The following is a 16,252-nucleotide window of genomic DNA, read 5'->3' as shown; positions in this document are numbered from 1 at the left end:
TTCGGCTTCCGTCGCTGAGGTTCTGGCGTTCCTCCAGGCGGGTCTGGCCAAAGGTCTGGCGTGCAGTTCCCTACGGGTCCAAGTGGCGGCGCTGGGGTGTTTGCGAGGTAAGTCTCTGGCGATTCACCCGGATATTGCTCGTTTCCTTCGGGGTGCTAAACACCTTCGCCCCCCGTTACGTCTGCCTTGTCCGGCTTGGAACCTCAATTGGGTTCTCTCCGCTCTATGCATGGCGCCGTTTGAGCCCTTGAAACGCGCGACTCTTAAGGATCTCACTTTAAAAACGGCATTCTTAGTGGCGATTGCCTCGGCACGGCGTGTTTCCGAGTTACAGGCCCTGTCCTGTAGGGAACCTTTCTTGCGTATCTCTGAATCGGGGGTTTCCTTACGGACGGTCCCTTCCTTTCTACCGAAAGTGGTCTCGTCTTTTCACGTTAATCAATCGGTGGAGTTGCCCGCTTTTGCGTGCGGAGACTCCTCTGCTACTGAAGAGAGGGAGTTACGGAAGCTTGACGTGCGGAGATCCCTTCTCCGATATCTGGAGGTCACTAATCCGTTTCGGGTCACAGATCATCTGTTTGTACTGTTCTCTGGACCAAAGAAAGGAGCTACAGCGTCCCGCACAACGATTGCTCGTTGGCTCAAGGAGGCCATTGGTTCGGCTTACTTGATCCGGGGCAAACCTCTTCCCGTGGGGCTGCGAGCTCACTCGACTCGTTCTCAAGCAGCGTCTTGGGCGGAAGCTTCTCAGGTGTCGCCTCAAGAGATTTGTAGGGCGGCCACCTGGAAGTCGTTGCATACTTTTATCCGGCATTACCGGCTGGATGTCCGGGCTACCGATTCTGGGGGTTTTGGAGAGAGGGTACTCCGAGCGGGACTCTCTGCTTCCCACCCTCAGTAGGTTGCTCTGGTACATCCCAGGTGTCCTGGACTGATCCTGGTACGTACAGGGAAAGGAAAATTAGTTTCTTACCTGATAATTTTCGTTCCTGTAGTACCAAGGATCAGTCCAGGATCCCGCCCGCAGTGCTGCGCTGAAGTAATGGAGAGTCCGCTCTGTGTTTTTGATTTGCTCTGTTCCGCTTGTTCGCTCTCTCGGTTGGAGAGTCCGTTTCCAGAAGGGGTGTTTCTTTCCCCGTTAGTTAGCGGTATCTAGTTTGGTTTACTTCTCTGGTTGTGTTCTACTTTGACATTCCGTAAGACTGAGGGGCTGTGACTGGCACAGGGGCATATATGGCTCCGCCCACAAGTTTTAGTCTGTCTCCATCTACTGGTGCGGAGTCACAACCCAGGTGTCCTGGACTGATCCTTGGTACTACAGGAACGAAAATTATCAGGTAAGAAACTAATTTTCCTTTTTGAAGAGCTTGCTCCCCATCAAGCCTCCACTACGTCCTCCAGCCTCTTCCTGGGACCTCAACTTGGTTTTGGGGCGGCTCATGAAACCGCCATTTGAGCCTCTCCTATCCTGTGATCTCCGCCATCTCACCTACCTGCCTTACACTAAACTTCTGCATGACAGGGTAGTACTCCGCACTCACCCTAAGTTTTTGCCTAAGCTAGTATTGGAGTTTCATATCAATCAGTCCATTATATTACCCACCTTCTTTCCCAGGCCCCATTCAAATCCAGGAGAACGGCTCTGCATACCCTTGACTGTAAACGGGCTCTAGCATTTTATCTAGACCGTACAGCTGCCCACAGGAAATGCACTCAATTGTTTGTTTCCTTCGATCCCATTAAAGATTGTAAGCCCTCTGGGGATAGAGAAATACCTACAGTACCTGAATGTAAACCGGTGTGATATCCTGATTGAGATCGAATGTCGGTATATAAAAAATAATAAAATAAATAAATAAATTGGGCAAACCTGTGGGTAAGCAGACTCTCTCCTCCTGGTTAGCGGACTGTATTTCCTTTTGTTACCAACAGGCAGGCATTCCGCTTCAAGTTAAAGCACACTTTATCAGGGCCATGGCAACATCAGTAGAGCACCTACGCTCGGTGCCGCTTGCTAACATCTTTAAGGCTGCTACCTGGAGTTCTCTCCACACCTTCGCAGCCCATTATTGTTTGGACAAAGCTGGCAGACAAGATTCCATCTTCGGCCAGTCTGTGCTACGCAACTTATTTGCGAACTGAGGTACCAACATCCTTCCGCCAACCCGGTAGGGTTCAGGATACCCTCCACCAAATTCCACCCCAGTTGTTGTGCCTGTTGCACGTCTTTGGGTACATTTGGTGCATTGCTCGGGCATCCTCAACTCGGTACTCACCCATATGTGAGGACTACCATCCTGCTTGTTCTGTGAGAAAGCAGAGTTGCTTACCTGTAACAGGTATTCTCACAGGACAGCAAGATGTTAGTCCTCACGAAACCCGCCCGCCACCCCAATGAGTTGGGTTCGTTTACGTTTTCCTTTTTATTTTTCGCATGTACTTTTTACTATAAGACAAAACTGAAGGGGGAACCCTGCTGGCTGCAGGGTTGGTGCTAATCTGGGCATGCCCAGTAGGTGACAGTCAAAGTTCTAGAAACTTTGACAAAAGTGTTCCGTGATTGGGCTCCATCCTGATGATGTCACCCATATGTGAGGACTAACATCCTGCTGTTCTGTGAGAACACCTGTTACAGGTAAGCATCTTTGCTTTTAGCTGAAGCCAAAAGGGTATGTTTCTTATCTCCTTTCTGCCCTGTAGAAGTACGCATTGCTGCTGTGGAGGCCCTCTGCATGCTGGCCCAGTCTTCCCCGTCTTTTGCGGAGAAATGTCTGGATTTCCTGGTGGACATGTTCAACGATGAGATTGAGGAGGTGCGGTTACAGTCCATACACACCATGAGGAAAATCTCCAACAACATTACCCTGCGAGAAGATCAGCTGGACACAGTGCTGGCAGTGCTGGAGGTCAGTGTCTGGTCTGAGATCACCGCCACTGCCTCAGCCCTTGTATCAACAGAGGGCTCTGCCCAAACACCCAAAGTTTGCAATTACATTCCTCTTTTTTTTAATTAAGTCCCTTTTTCATTGAGTAGATTAAGGTAAAGGAAATGTGAGTTAAAAATCCTTTCATGTTCAAAATTACAGATCTAGAATGAGGAGGAAGGAATTCTTCAATTGATGAATCTAAATTTTCAGCCATTCGCTTCATTACTTCCATTGAAACTGTCGATTGGTTTGTTGTAACCCAATATGTAGGAAGCAGATTATAGCCTTGAAAAGAAAGTAGATGGAAGCAGATGGAGAGGGAGGGTGGTAGATGCCCGAGGGCTGAGAACCTTTCATTTCGGAGGGAGGGCATAAAAGAGTGTATGATTCCAGAAAATATCAGGTGATAGGTGATACAGACAGAAAAGTAATGACATTTAGCACAATTCAGGGACTGCAGTTCTTACGGAGTTCATTCAGGGTGAGCAGCTTAGGTTTGCTTTCAGCATCTCTCAGGATCAGAGTCCAGGGTTGTATGAGTATAAGCACTAGGGGTTGCCGTTGTCTTCAACGTCAGTCATTTCCTAATGATTTGGTTCTGAGTAGCTGACTGGTTTCAGAGAAAAGGTTTTAGGCTGTTTTTGCATGTCACATCCCAGATCAGTCCAGACGATTGGGTTTTGCATCCCTACCAGCAGATGGAGGCAGAAAATAAAATCTTTTTAGACACTGCTATATAACAGAGTGCCACTTGCAGTCCCCCAGTATTTCTCTGTCTCCAGCAGATGGTAGAGGAGTTAAAAATAAAATAAAATGAAAAGATGAGAGAGGAGAATTGCTCCTAGGGGTGCTAGGTTCTGAGGAGGACCCATCCCCCTGATAGAGCAGGGCAAGCAGGGGGGGGGGTCGATGGCCCTTCTTTCGCTTCTGCCCGGACCTTTAGGAGAGTTTGATAACCAGTGGCGCTGGCTCCCTCATACCCTGCGCCTCTTCCTCCAGTTCTCTTCAGAGCAAGATCAACTAAAGGGAAGTGTTTTCTAATTTATTTGTCTGTTCCTATTTTGGGGCTTGGTCACTTTAATGAAATCTAAAAAGAAAATGTCAGAGGCAGTGCTGGGAGCTGCATGGTGCCACTGGACAACGAAGGAGCTTGTGCAGTAAGTTTTCTGGTGTGGGAACCAGTGAAGGAATTTTAACTGCACAGAGGGTGAGAAAATGATTCAGGCACAATTGTTGCTTCAGTTCCCCCGCAGTGTTTAGGCTCAAACTGGCTGCAGTGAGGTGGTGCTGGGAGCACTATGCGGCCTGGAGGACCATGGTGGGATTGTCTTCTCTCGGTACTTGTGCAAGGGCAGTGAGGAGGGACCTTTGGGAGAAACCCGGTCTGCGGATGTCACTTGGGGGAAGTAGCAGCAGCAGCTGCGAGCTACTTGTTACCCTCAAGCAGGCTCATTGATGGCAGGAACGGCGGCCATTTTGGAAGATGCCTCCATGTTGCAGAGCTCTGCAAGGGAGGATGCTACAAATACCCTACTAATGCCTCATGTTGGGGGGAGGGGTTCTTCTGGCCATACCCATGGGCAAGAACCTTTTTCATCTTGAGTTTTTCCTTAAGCACAAGGCCTTCTTAGAGAAGAGCGGTGCAAAAAGATCCTCCAGAGGTCTCTGCTAGTCTCTTCTTGAAAAAAAAAAATTAGTTTTGGGAATCTGGTTCCCTGGAGTGTTAGGTTCTTTGAAGGGCTATCACCCAGGGAGAGTAGGGCGAGCAGGGGGTTGGTAACTCTAATTGGTCTCAGCCTGGTGGCTGTGGGGAGATTGCCAGTGGTCTGACTCTTTGTTTCCACGCAGCTGTTACTCACCTCTCCCTTGGCTCTTGGCCTTTGACTATTGTTAAGGGAATATTTGGTTATAAGAAAAAGAAAGTCAGGCCGAATGCTGGGAGTCGGGCCTGCTTGGCAGCTGTGGCACTGGCAGGGGAATGGCGGGGATCCTCGGTGGAATGGTTTCTCAGTTGTGTGGGAAGTTGACAAGTGCCGTTAGCACAAGGCAATGTTCGCGAAGCATGGGAAACGTTGCCATTCATGTAGGGACAAGGAAATATGTAATAGCTTCAAGGCACGAGCCGGTTGAAAGTTCTCCAGAAAATGAGCAAGGTCTCTGCTTTGGGCTTCCAGGCTGCTGTTTACAGTAGCTTCATGGCGTGTGGTGCTGGGTTCAACAGCTCCTGGTGTCTGAGGCAGGTCCGTCAGCCGTTGCGAAGTGGATGGAGTGCATGGGTATGGGGTTGGCCTACATTGATGATCTCTTGTATGCTCGCTGCATCCGTCAGCATGAAACATGGTGTCGGCCATTTAGTCTCTGCATCTCCTCTGTCTGCACAATTGGTCAGCGGATTTATGGTCCAAGCCTCAGCTGGGTTATCTCCCTTTCAAAGGCAAACTGTTGTTTGGGGAAGAATTGGAGCAGCTAGTAAAGCTCCTGGGTGAGTCAAAGGGCCATAAGTGGCCCGAGCACTAGCCGATTGGGAGCAGGAAAGGTTTTCTGGGCAAATACCGTCATCCGTGCAAAGGATCCTCTGGCCAACAGACGTTCTTCCTCGTAAAGGCAAGGGTTGGGAAGACAACAGTCCTTTCAGGGGACACATGGATCTGCCCAAGATAGTTCTGAATAAGGAACCAGAAGAAGTAAGGCCATGCAATTAAACAGGCCTGGTCAGTCTTCCCTGGAAGCAGTCGGGGGGCAATTGGTCTTCTTTTACGAGGAGTGGATCAAGATCACTCTGGATCAATGGGTTCTAGAGGTGATGATAGATAGCTATGCTTTAGAATTTGCTTGGCTAGTCCATGAAGCCTCCATAATATCTCCATGTACATCCCACGTCAAAAAGAGAGGCAGTGCGGGATATGTTGCAGTGGCTAAAAGCCTGGAGGTGATAGTGCCAGTTCCTCTGAAGGAACAAGTCCAAGGAAGGTACTTTGTCTACTTCGTGGTTGCAGAAATGGAAGATACCTTCTGGCCCATTCGGATCTGAAGAAGGTCAATGTGGTGCTTTGAGTGCCATGTTTTCAGATGGAGATGATGTGAGCGGTGATAGCTGCGGTTTGCAAGGGAGAGTTCCTGGCGTCATATGTAACAGAAGCCTATCTGCACATTCTCAGATGGCTAGAGCATCAAAAGTCCCTGAAGTTTATAGTGCTGGGAGAGCATTGTCAATTTCAGGCTCTTCCATTTGGATTGGCAACAACACAACGTTTTTTCACCAAAGTGATGGTGATAGTAGCCGCAGCGCTGCTAAAGGAAGGAATGCTAATTCAGCCTTACTTGGATGACTGGCTCATTTGAGCAAAATCAAAATTGGAGTGTTGTCATTTGGTTCAGTGAATCATGCGGATGTTGCAGTTTCTAGGCTGGGTGGTGAACCTAACAGAGCAATCTAGTTCCATCCCAATGGCTGGACTACATGTGGGCACAATTTAACACCCAAATGGGCAAGGTGTTCCTCACTTCAGACAGGGTGATGAAGTTACAGGTTCAGGCCTGTCGGCTGCTAAGGTTTTCAGTATCCAGGGTCTGGGATTATTTACAGGTCCTGGATTCTATGGCATCTACACTGGAATTAGTTCCATGAGCGTTTGTTCACATGTGGCCCCTTCAGAGAGTGCTTTTGTCCTGGTGGAGTCCTCTGTCGGGGATTTTCAGTTTAAGAACATAAGAAGTTGCCATACTGGGTCAGACCAAAGGTCCATCAAGCCCATCATCTTGTTTCCAACAGTGGCCAATCCAGGTTACAAGTACCTGACAAGTACCCAGACAATGATCCCATGCTACTGATGCCAGTAATAGCAGTGGCTATTCCCTAAGTCAACTTGTTTATTAGCAGTTAATGGACTTCTCCAAGAACTTGTCCAAACCTTTTTTAAATCCAGCTACACTAACTGCATTAACCACATCTTCTGGCAACAAATTCCAGAGCTTAATTGTACATTGAGTAAAAAATAATTTACTCCGATTTGTTTTAAATGTGCTACTTGCTAACTTCATGGCATGCCCCCTAGTCCTTCTGTTTTCATAAAGAGTAAATAACCAATTCACATTTACCTGTTCTAGCCCTCTCATGATTTTATAGACCGCTATCATATCCCCCCCTCAGCAGTCTCTTCTCCAAGCTAAACAGCCCTAACCTCTTTAGGCTTTTCTCATAGGGGAACCATTCCATCCCCTTTATCATTTTGGTTGCCCTTCTCTGTACCTTCTCCAGTGCAACTATATCTTTTTTGAGATGTGGCGACCAGAATTGTACACAGTACTCAAGATGTGGTCTGACCATGAAGCGATAGAGGCATTATGACATTTTCTGTTTTATTCACCATTCCCTTCCTAATAATTCCTAACATTCTGTTTGCTTTTTTGACTGCCGCAGCATACTGAGCTGACTATTTCAATGTGTTATCCACTATGACGCCTAATATGGAACCTAACATTGTGTAACTATAGCATGGGTTATTTTTCCCTATATGCATCATCTTGCAAAAGTCCACATTAAATTTCATCTGCCATTTGGATGCCCAATCTTCCAGTCTTGCAAGGTCCTCCTTCCATTTATCACAATCTGCTTGTGATTTAACTACTCTGAATAATTTTGTATCATCTGCAAATGTGATTACCTCACTCATCATATTCCTTTCCAGATCATTTATATTGAAATGCACCGGTCCAAGTATAGATACCCGATGCACTTCACTGATTATCCTTTTCCACTGAGAAAATTGTCCATTTAATCCTACTCTGTTTCCTGTCTTTTAACCAGTTTATAATCCACGAAAGGACATCACCTCCTATCCCATGACTTTTTGGTTTTCTTAGAAGCCTCTCATGAGGGACTTTGTCAGATGCCTTCTAAAAATGCAAATACACTACATCTACTGGTTCACCTCTATCCACATGTTTATTAACCCCTTCAAAAAAATGAAGCAGATTTATGAGGCAAGATTTCCCTTGGGTAAATCCATGCTGTCTATGTTCCATTAAACTATGATTTTCTCTATGCACTGTGATTTTGATCTTTAGAATAGTTTCCCCTATTTTTCCCGGCACTGAAGTCAGACTCACTAGTCTATAGTTTCCTGCATCACCCCCTGGAGCCCTTTTTAAATATTGGGGTTACATTGGTCACCCTCCAGTCTTCAGGTACAATGGATGATTTTAATGATAGGTTACACATTTTAACTAATAGATCTGAAATGTCATTTTTTAGTTCCTTCTGATCCCTAGGATGCATACCATCCGGTCCAGGTGATTTGCTGCTCTTTAGTTTGTCCATCTGGCCTACTACATCTTCCACTTCAGGAAAGCTCTAGTTCCAGTCTATTATAGTGGCTTTCTTGTCCAAATTTGGAGAGAGGAATGGAATTGGAAATTCCGGTCTGGGTGGTGGTGATCACAGTTGCCATCCTCTAAGGTTGGGGGCTGCACACTGCCCAAGGTCGGAGGTCGCCAGTGGAAGCGTTATGGACTATGTTTTCTTCCACGAGTGCAAGATCAGGCAGTGCTAGTTTTCTCGTAAAATGCGACCGCAGTGGTGTATATCATTCACCAAAGCAGGCACAGCTTCGCACGGTGGTTCAGGAGGCCCAGGAGTTTTTTTTCTCTGGGCGAATCAGCACTTGATGGGACTAGGGCATCTCATGTAGCCAGAGTGGACAATGTGCAAGTGGACTACCTCAGCTGGCAGGAGATAGATCTGGAAGAATGGGAGCTCTCCACAGAGACCGTGGATCTCATTTGGGCCAGGTAGGGTTTTCCCCAGTTAGACCTGATGGCGCAATGATTCTTCAGTCACCAGTGAGAGGTTGGATCTGAGGGACTCAACTCTCTATTCTTTCCATGGCCAACGGGGATCCTGTTATACATTTTTCTTATAGAGAGAGTATTGTGACATAGAGAGAGGCAGCCAGGAAGAGTGGTTGTAGTAGCACTGGAGTGGGCACATGGGCTGTGATTTGTGGATCTCCTAAATTTCGCAGTGGACGGGCCCCTAAGGCTTAGGACATCTGTAGGGGTTACTTCATCAAGGGCCAATCTTCTTGGATCAGGTGGATCGCTTTTGTCTGGTAGCCTGGCTTTTGAAAGGAGATGTTTGCGTTGAAAAGGTTACTCGGAAGCAGTTATTATTATGTTGCTTCAAGCCAGGAGACCATTCACTTCACTGGCTTATGTCACAGTGAGGTGAGTGTTTAAAATGTGGTATCTAGTGGAAGATCTTGACTCTGTGTGTGGCAGGGTCTCATATTTGGATTTTTACAAAAGGGTCTAGTAAAAGGTGTGGCTTATAACACTACGAGGGCAGCTGGCAGCTTTAGGCTGAATCCAAGGTAAGGTTCAGGGGGATACCTCTAGCTTTGCATCCAGATGTGATTTGCTTTCTTAAGGATGTGAAGCATTTGCACACTGTGGTCCACAGAATGTGCCCTTCTGAAACCTTAATTTGGTCCTTGGGGTTCTGTGTGGACCTCCGTTTTGAGTCTTTGAGACAGATATATCTGAAGGATCTTACTTTGAAAGCAGTTTTCTTGGTGGTGATTTGTTCAAGCAGAAGGATTTCTGAACTTTAGGCCTTGTAATGTAAAGATCCTTTCCTTTGGATTTCAGATGACAGAATCTTGTTGGAATGGTGCCTTCTTTTTTGCCGAAGGTTGCATCTCTGTTTTATATTAGCTAGATGGTGGAGCTCCCCACATTTCAACATTTGGATGCGGCTAAGCCGCGTGCAAGGGAGCTTCATTTATTGGATGTTTGCTGAACGTTGTTGCGGTATCTTAAAGTCACTAACAGTTTTAGGAGACCAGATCATTTCTTCGTGTTGTCTAGTGATGCAAAGAAGTAAAGGCTTCTAAGGCCACAATTGCGCGATGGCTAAAAGAAGCAGTCATATCAGTGTATAAGTGTAATGGACGGCTGGTTCTGGAGGGGCTGCTTGCGCATTCTACTCTGGCACAAGCAGCTTCTTGGGTGGCGTGTCAGCTGATTTCTCCGCAGCACATCCGTCGAGTAGCGACATGATCTTTGCTTCATACTTTCAGCAGTCATTACTGACTGGATGTTCGGGTGCCGGAGGAAGTGCGGTTTGAAGTGATTGTGTTCCCGCCCAGTTTAGGGGAATTTGGGTACATCCCACTTGTCTGGACTTGCCTGGGATACGAACAGGAAAAGAAAATTGGTATTTACCTGTTAAATTTCATTCCTGGAATACCCCAGATAAGTAACCTAATAGGTAAAACAAAACTTGAGCAGGTGAAATTACACATCACTTCCAATGACAAAACACAACCTTAAAATGCAAATGAGAAATGGTCGATTGTTTATAAAGAAATAACAAATTATACAAAATTTATTACAACAGCTTCATGAATATGTGAAGATACCCGACACAGTGCAATTTTAACAATATGTCATAGACAATAACATTATCTCTCAATTTTAACAATGTAAAAAATACACAAATATTGCTATCACATAATAAGGAATAATCCTATTGCCTCATGAATTTTTCATCCAAAATCCCACTAAAAACCAACATCATTTACTCCATGATCCATGGTTTCCCCTCAGTTACATTGTAAACCGGTACGATAAGACCTAGTCTTGAGCATCGGTATAGTAAAAGAAATTAAATAAATAAATGATCTCCCCCATTCATATTCAACCACATTCATACATATAAAAACTCAACGGCTCCCTGTATTTTTAGAGCCCATGAAACCCATCGACTTTCCCCTGTGCTTTAGAAGAACTCTCCCATTGATGTCACTAAACCTTCCATTAAATCTGAATATTTCCCTTGAAGTTTTGAAAAAGGTCTTTCAAACATGTCAAACAAGATCTTCCCCTTTCTTGTTCCAAAGGTCTTTTAAAAGATGTCAAATATGATCTTCCCCGACAAGGGACCCTCATTTTGCCCCACTGGGCTTCCTCAGAGGGCAATTACCCTACAATGAACAGAAACAACACCCGTCCATTATACTCCAAGAATATAGCAATGGTCTCTCCCTCACAGAACCTTTGATGTAATTGCTGTCAGACGGGGTCTGCTGGATTTGGATCTAATGTTGGCCAGTAAGAATGCGAAGGTGTACAAGTTTTCAGTCAAAAGAGGGAGAGACTTTCGCCTGAGCTTAGTGGCCTAGTACAGGATTGATCGATGGAGAAACTTCTTTACATGTTTCCCCTTTGGCTCCTGATAGGCAGGGTACTTCAGTGGGTTGCTCATCATGTAGATCCAGATTGGCCACATCTATTGTGGTCTTCGGATCTTGATCATCTGTCTTCTGGTAACCCTTTAAGACTTCCAGGTACCATTTTTCAGTAGGATCTGGATTGAATTTATTTTATGGTTTGCATGATTGGCCACCACAGGTTGTTATAGCCTTTCTTCATCATTTTCCAGATGGCTAGGAAAATTTCACATCCCTGGTGGATGTTTGTCTATGGAGAGTGTTCAAGGACTGGTGTATTGGACATCTGTGTGCTCCTGGGAACTTCTCGGGTCCATTGATTTTATATATTTTTTTTTTTCAGGAAGGTCTCTCTAAAGGCTTGGATGTGAATATCTTGAAGGTGCAGGGGGCAGCTCTTCATCTTGTTATGGGGGGGGGGGGGGGGGGGATTCAAGATAGACCAATGTTTTTTCATCCAGATTTACCTTTCTTGAGGGTCGTGAAGCATATTAGGCCCCCGCTTCAAATTTCAACCCTGCTCTGGGATCTGACTTTAGTTTTGACTTTCTTGGCAGGATTTCAAGAAAGTTTTGACTTTCTTGGCAGGATTGCCCCTCTAAAGACTCTCTCTCTATGGCTGCTTACCTTGAAGACAGATTTCCTGGTCGCTATTTGCTTGACTCAGAAGTTATCTGAGTTCCAGGTGCTTGCTGGTAGGGTATCTTTGCTGTTGGTTGCAAGGGACGGGATCCAAAGTTATCTGGTTCCCTCATCTGTCTCAGTCTATCTCCTCACCTTCAATCAGTAAATAGATGGATGGCAAGGACTACGCCTTTTGTCCTTTGGAGATCTGTAAAATAGCAACTTGGTCTTATTTTGCATACTTTTACTAAGTTTTGCCGTGTGGATGTCAGGGCTAGAGAGGAGACAGCCTTGGCAGTTTTGTGAGGGTCTTGGGCAGCATCCCGCCCTATAAGGGAGTAGCTTGTGTACATCCTGTTCGTCTGGACTGGATGGAGGCCAGGACCCTCTCTATGGTATTGGTATCTTCAATATCTTACTTCTCTGTCTTTGTTACAGAAGATGTCCTTGTGGGCAAATAAGGGTAGGTGAGTAGCCCAGTGAAAAAAAATGTGAGTGCTTTCTTTTTCTGCTAGTTGCACATCCCTCTTTCATTTCTGTTTCTGGCTTCCTGTTTCTTCTGGAAGACCATTGGTTTAAAAAGAAAGCTAGTATAGTGACTACATTGTTGAGTGTGTTAAAGTTGGCAGGCTGGTGTCAATACAGATGTTGACTTAGAAAATAGCCACTGCTATTACTAGCAACGGTAACATGGAATAGACTTAGTTTTTGGGTGCTTGCCAAGTTCTTATGGCCTGGTTTGGCCACTGTTGGAAACAGGATGCTGGGCTCGATGGACACTTGGTCTGACCCACTATGGCATGTTCTTATATAAGGAGTGACATCTGCAAGCCTGTTGATCTCTCTCTGCATCTGCTGGTTGGCATGCAGAACCCATTCATCTGGACTGATCTGACTGTATTCAGGGAAAGGAAATTATCAGGTAAGAAGTAATTTCACATTATTCCTTACACAGAGAGACTCGGGGGTATAGTCTGCCCCAGGTTTGGTGCAGCGTACAGCAGTCATCTCTTTACACAAGGAAAGACAGGGATATAGTCCGCTCCAGGTCTGGCTGAGAGCAAATGATTAAATGAGTGAATTATGTTTGTAGCTTACGACGATGATTGATTCTTGTTTTGTAGGATTCTTCCCGCGATATTAGAGAAGCTCTCCATGAGCTGCTCTGTTACACCAATGTATCTACGAAAGAAGGCATTCACCTTGCTCTGGTGGAGCTACTGAAAAATCTTGCCAAGTACCCTACCGACAGGGACTCCATATGGAAGTAAGCACCCAGTTTTCCTTTCTCTATCGGTCCTTGCCCCCTCTCTGCCATGCTGAGCATTTCTCTCCAGTACTTGTAACACTATTAAAGGCTGTGAAGCTGCCGCCCCTTCCCAGCATCTTTGTAAAGTCTTAGTAAGCAAAAAGATTTGGTTTTCTCTTTCATCCGGTCAGACCAGGACAGACAAGTGAGTTATGCATGCCGACCAGCAAATGCAGACAGATCAACATGCTCGCTGGTGTCACTCCTTATTTATCTTCATGCTGACACTAGTCTGCCAGTATTCTCTGTCTGCAGTTGATGATAGGCAAGCATCCCACGCAGTGGTCTGCGGCCTGGTCGGCTGAAGAGAAAATATTGGCAGGAAGGTCCTCGGCTGATTTGGAACAAGAAAGAGAGCGAGAGGATTTCTGCTCTGAGGTGATAGCCTTGTGCTCCCTCCCTTGCTGGTGCTTTTGGGACCAAGGGGGCTTCCACAGGACCAGTTGGTAATTATTCTTCCTTTTCCCCCTACCTGCCTGACCCCCCCAACCCCATCCCACCCCTTAGGTTGGCTGGCAGTGGTCCCGTATTCTGCCTCTCCCTTGCATGCTTAAGCCTGTTTCTTATATGGCAATACAAAATAGAAATTCTTGCTGGAACAGATGGTGGCACACGTGTTAGCATGAGACCGAGACACGTGCGTGGGGGGGGGCCTGTCCTAAGCATTCGGTCTCCACAGTCACTCCTCAGAAAGAAATGTATTGTAACTTTTTCAAATCAGATTAGCAGGGAGAATGGAGATTGAGCCGAACTCAAAGGACAAGAATAGAAAACATCTACCTTCAGGGTAAAGGGGCAGAGAAAGCTGATGGCGAGGGATATGGGGTAAAAAGGCCAAGAAAACCTGGAAGCAGGCAGAAAACATGCAGAATCGTTAGTTTTCAAGCTGTTCTAGGGGCAGTTTTTTAAAATAGTCCGCCAACTTGTAAAGGTGCTGTTGGTCACTTTGTCTTTGAAAATTGCTGTAAATTACACGTGCCAGAAGCATCTTTTGTGCAGGCGGCCGAGGGGGGAGAAAGAGCACGCGTACTTGTGAAAAGGTCATGCCTGTGAGCTGTTTTCTGCCCCCCCCCCCCAGACCCCCAATGAAAATGCATCTGAGAGCCCTTCCTTGCAGCCCGGCTAGAAGGCCACACGTGTTTTTAGCCGGCCAGAAGGCAGCAATTGTTTGACTAGCCGTTTCACGCAGATGAATTCCTTTGGAGACTTGACCCTCTCCAAGGGCAAATGAAGGAACCGCAACAAGTACCAGGTTTCTGGGGGCTGTTCCCTGATCCTTTGCCAGTAGTCCGAAAACAAACTTATTTGGGTTGGAAATAATCTGGCCTGCCTTCATGCTTTCATTGCACGCAAACGATGCAGAATTGCGGTGACGTAACATACAGTTCAACAAAACGCGTTGAGCATATGGAAGAAAAAAAAACAATTGTGAATAGGTTCCTGCTGCTGAGGTGATTTGCTGACGCTTGATTACAGCTGCTGAGAGCGAGAAGGATTCAAGGTTGCTCCCCTAGGTATTGTGGCGGGGTCTTGCTGACCCAGCAGTGTCCTTTTGCCACTTGGAGCCAGGGGGTGAAAATCCAGTGCTCTCTGGGGATTTCCCCTGCTTCCTCTTTAAGTCCCTTCGTTGCTGCAGCTGTCCTCGGCCGGGAGCCACGCTGCAGCTGGGGGGGGGGGGGGGGGGCCCCCCCGCAGGTGAGTTTCACAAATTTTCAAAGCGGACCTGGGGTGTAACCCGCGCACGATTACAGTTTTCCCTTACGAGTGCGGTAAAATTGTAAAGAAATTTTACGCTCATAATTTTGAAACTTCCCAAGTGGTAGGCACATAAGTGCGCAAAGCCCTCCCCAGCGCCGTCCCCGGGAATGTCTCCGCTCATTCCAGGTAAACCTTTGAGCGTACGCTTGCCTGCATGTCGGGCTAGCAGTTTTGTTAAAAAGCCATTTGAAAATGACCAACCCCTTGTGTTGCCATTGCATGAGGGCTGTGGCTTCTCCTCTCACCTGCTCCCCCTCCCTCCCCCCCCCAGGGGTTGTGAGTGCAAGCCTTCATGGCATCCCCAGTCCTGGCCAAAATGGGGAACGGAAGCCCTGAGCTGGAAATTGGACCCAGCTCTTCCACCGGGCTACCCAGTGCCACCGAGTTTTATTGTTACTTATCATTATCAGATAATGTTTTCTTGCAGCGTGTTTTGTAACCATTTAGTGCAAGGAGAAAGAGAGATACCAGAACAGTAGGTAGTTGCTCAGGTTTCAGTCCTGATGTACGGTGACCGACGTTGGTCCTTTTCTTGCTTAGCTCTGAATTTCTCGGCAGGTGCTTGAAGTTCCTCGGAAGCCGGCACCCCACCCTGGTCCTTCCCTTAGTTCCAGAGTTGCTGAGCACGCATCCTTTTTTTGACACCCCAGAGCCCGACATGGATGACCCAGCTTGTATCCTTCGTGTTACGTGGCGCACACTCACAGCGTAATGCTGCTTGCTGTATGTGCCAGGTTTTGCCACATCACCTCCAAAGGTTTTTGGGGGGTAGGGCCTAAGATGCTTCCTCTTTTCTCCAGACTTCTAGCTGAGTTTGAATCGACCTAGGCCTAGGTTGCTGTTATACTGATGTGGCAGAGGGAAGACAGAATATGCCTGGCCTTCACTGAGGTCAGATGAGGATTTTTGTCCCTTTTTCCTCCCGAGCAGATTGGACATTGTAACGAGACTCCCAGCTGAGGCGCACAGAATGCAGAGCCCTCCAGCCGCATCCGAAAGCCGATCGGTAGATGCCGTCTCAGTGGCACCCGGATCTCCATGCCCTGAGGACTGTGAGTGCTGACTCTGCCTGAGGAGTGGGACACATTAGCCAGGTTTCTGAGAAAAATAGATTTTTGGTGAAAGTGTTGATCGTATGACTTCTTATTTAGGCTGAGCATATAGGTGCTAGCATTTTGGTTCCTGCAGTAAGACACATCAAATCCATTCCTGCAGACACTATCTCAGATATTTTGGGATCTTCAAACCCTCCCCCATGGCTGATAATTTACTTACAATTTTTTACGAGGATATCACAGAGAACGTTTGGGTTCCATTTTTTAAGACACCTGTTAAGATGATGTGTGTTGGTAGCGGTTAATGAATATGGTGGAAACAAAAGAGCTCCACGCCTGGTTTTTCCA

At 46.6% G+C, this 16,252-nt stretch overlaps 1 protein-coding gene across 2 annotated transcripts in view; it reads left to right on the top strand.

The window, feature by feature from the left end:
* The window catches only part of INTS4 (integrator complex subunit 4), a 133,970-nt gene that overhangs the window by 68,745 nt on the left and 48,973 nt on the right, over window positions 1–16,252 (top strand). Inside the window, exons 11-13 of one of the 2 annotated variants that reach the window (XM_029602193.1) lie at window positions 2,701–2,906; window positions 12,907–13,049; window positions 15,408–15,523. In XM_029602193.1, coding sequence (XP_029458053.1) covers window positions 2,701–2,906; window positions 12,907–13,049; window positions 15,408–15,523 — 465 coding nt within the window. The remainder of the gene's footprint in view (window positions 1–2,700; window positions 2,907–12,906; window positions 13,050–15,407; window positions 15,524–16,252) is intronic. The other variant, XM_029602195.1, reaches the window with a different exon arrangement.

Source organism: Rhinatrema bivittatum, chromosome 5 (assembly GCF_901001135.1).
Source record: "Rhinatrema bivittatum chromosome 5, aRhiBiv1.1, whole genome shotgun sequence".
NCBI lineage: Eukaryota > Metazoa > Chordata > Amphibia > Gymnophiona > Rhinatrematidae > Rhinatrema > Rhinatrema bivittatum.
Note: the sequence above shows the minus strand (reverse complement) of the source record. Positions and strands in the feature narration are given on the sequence as shown.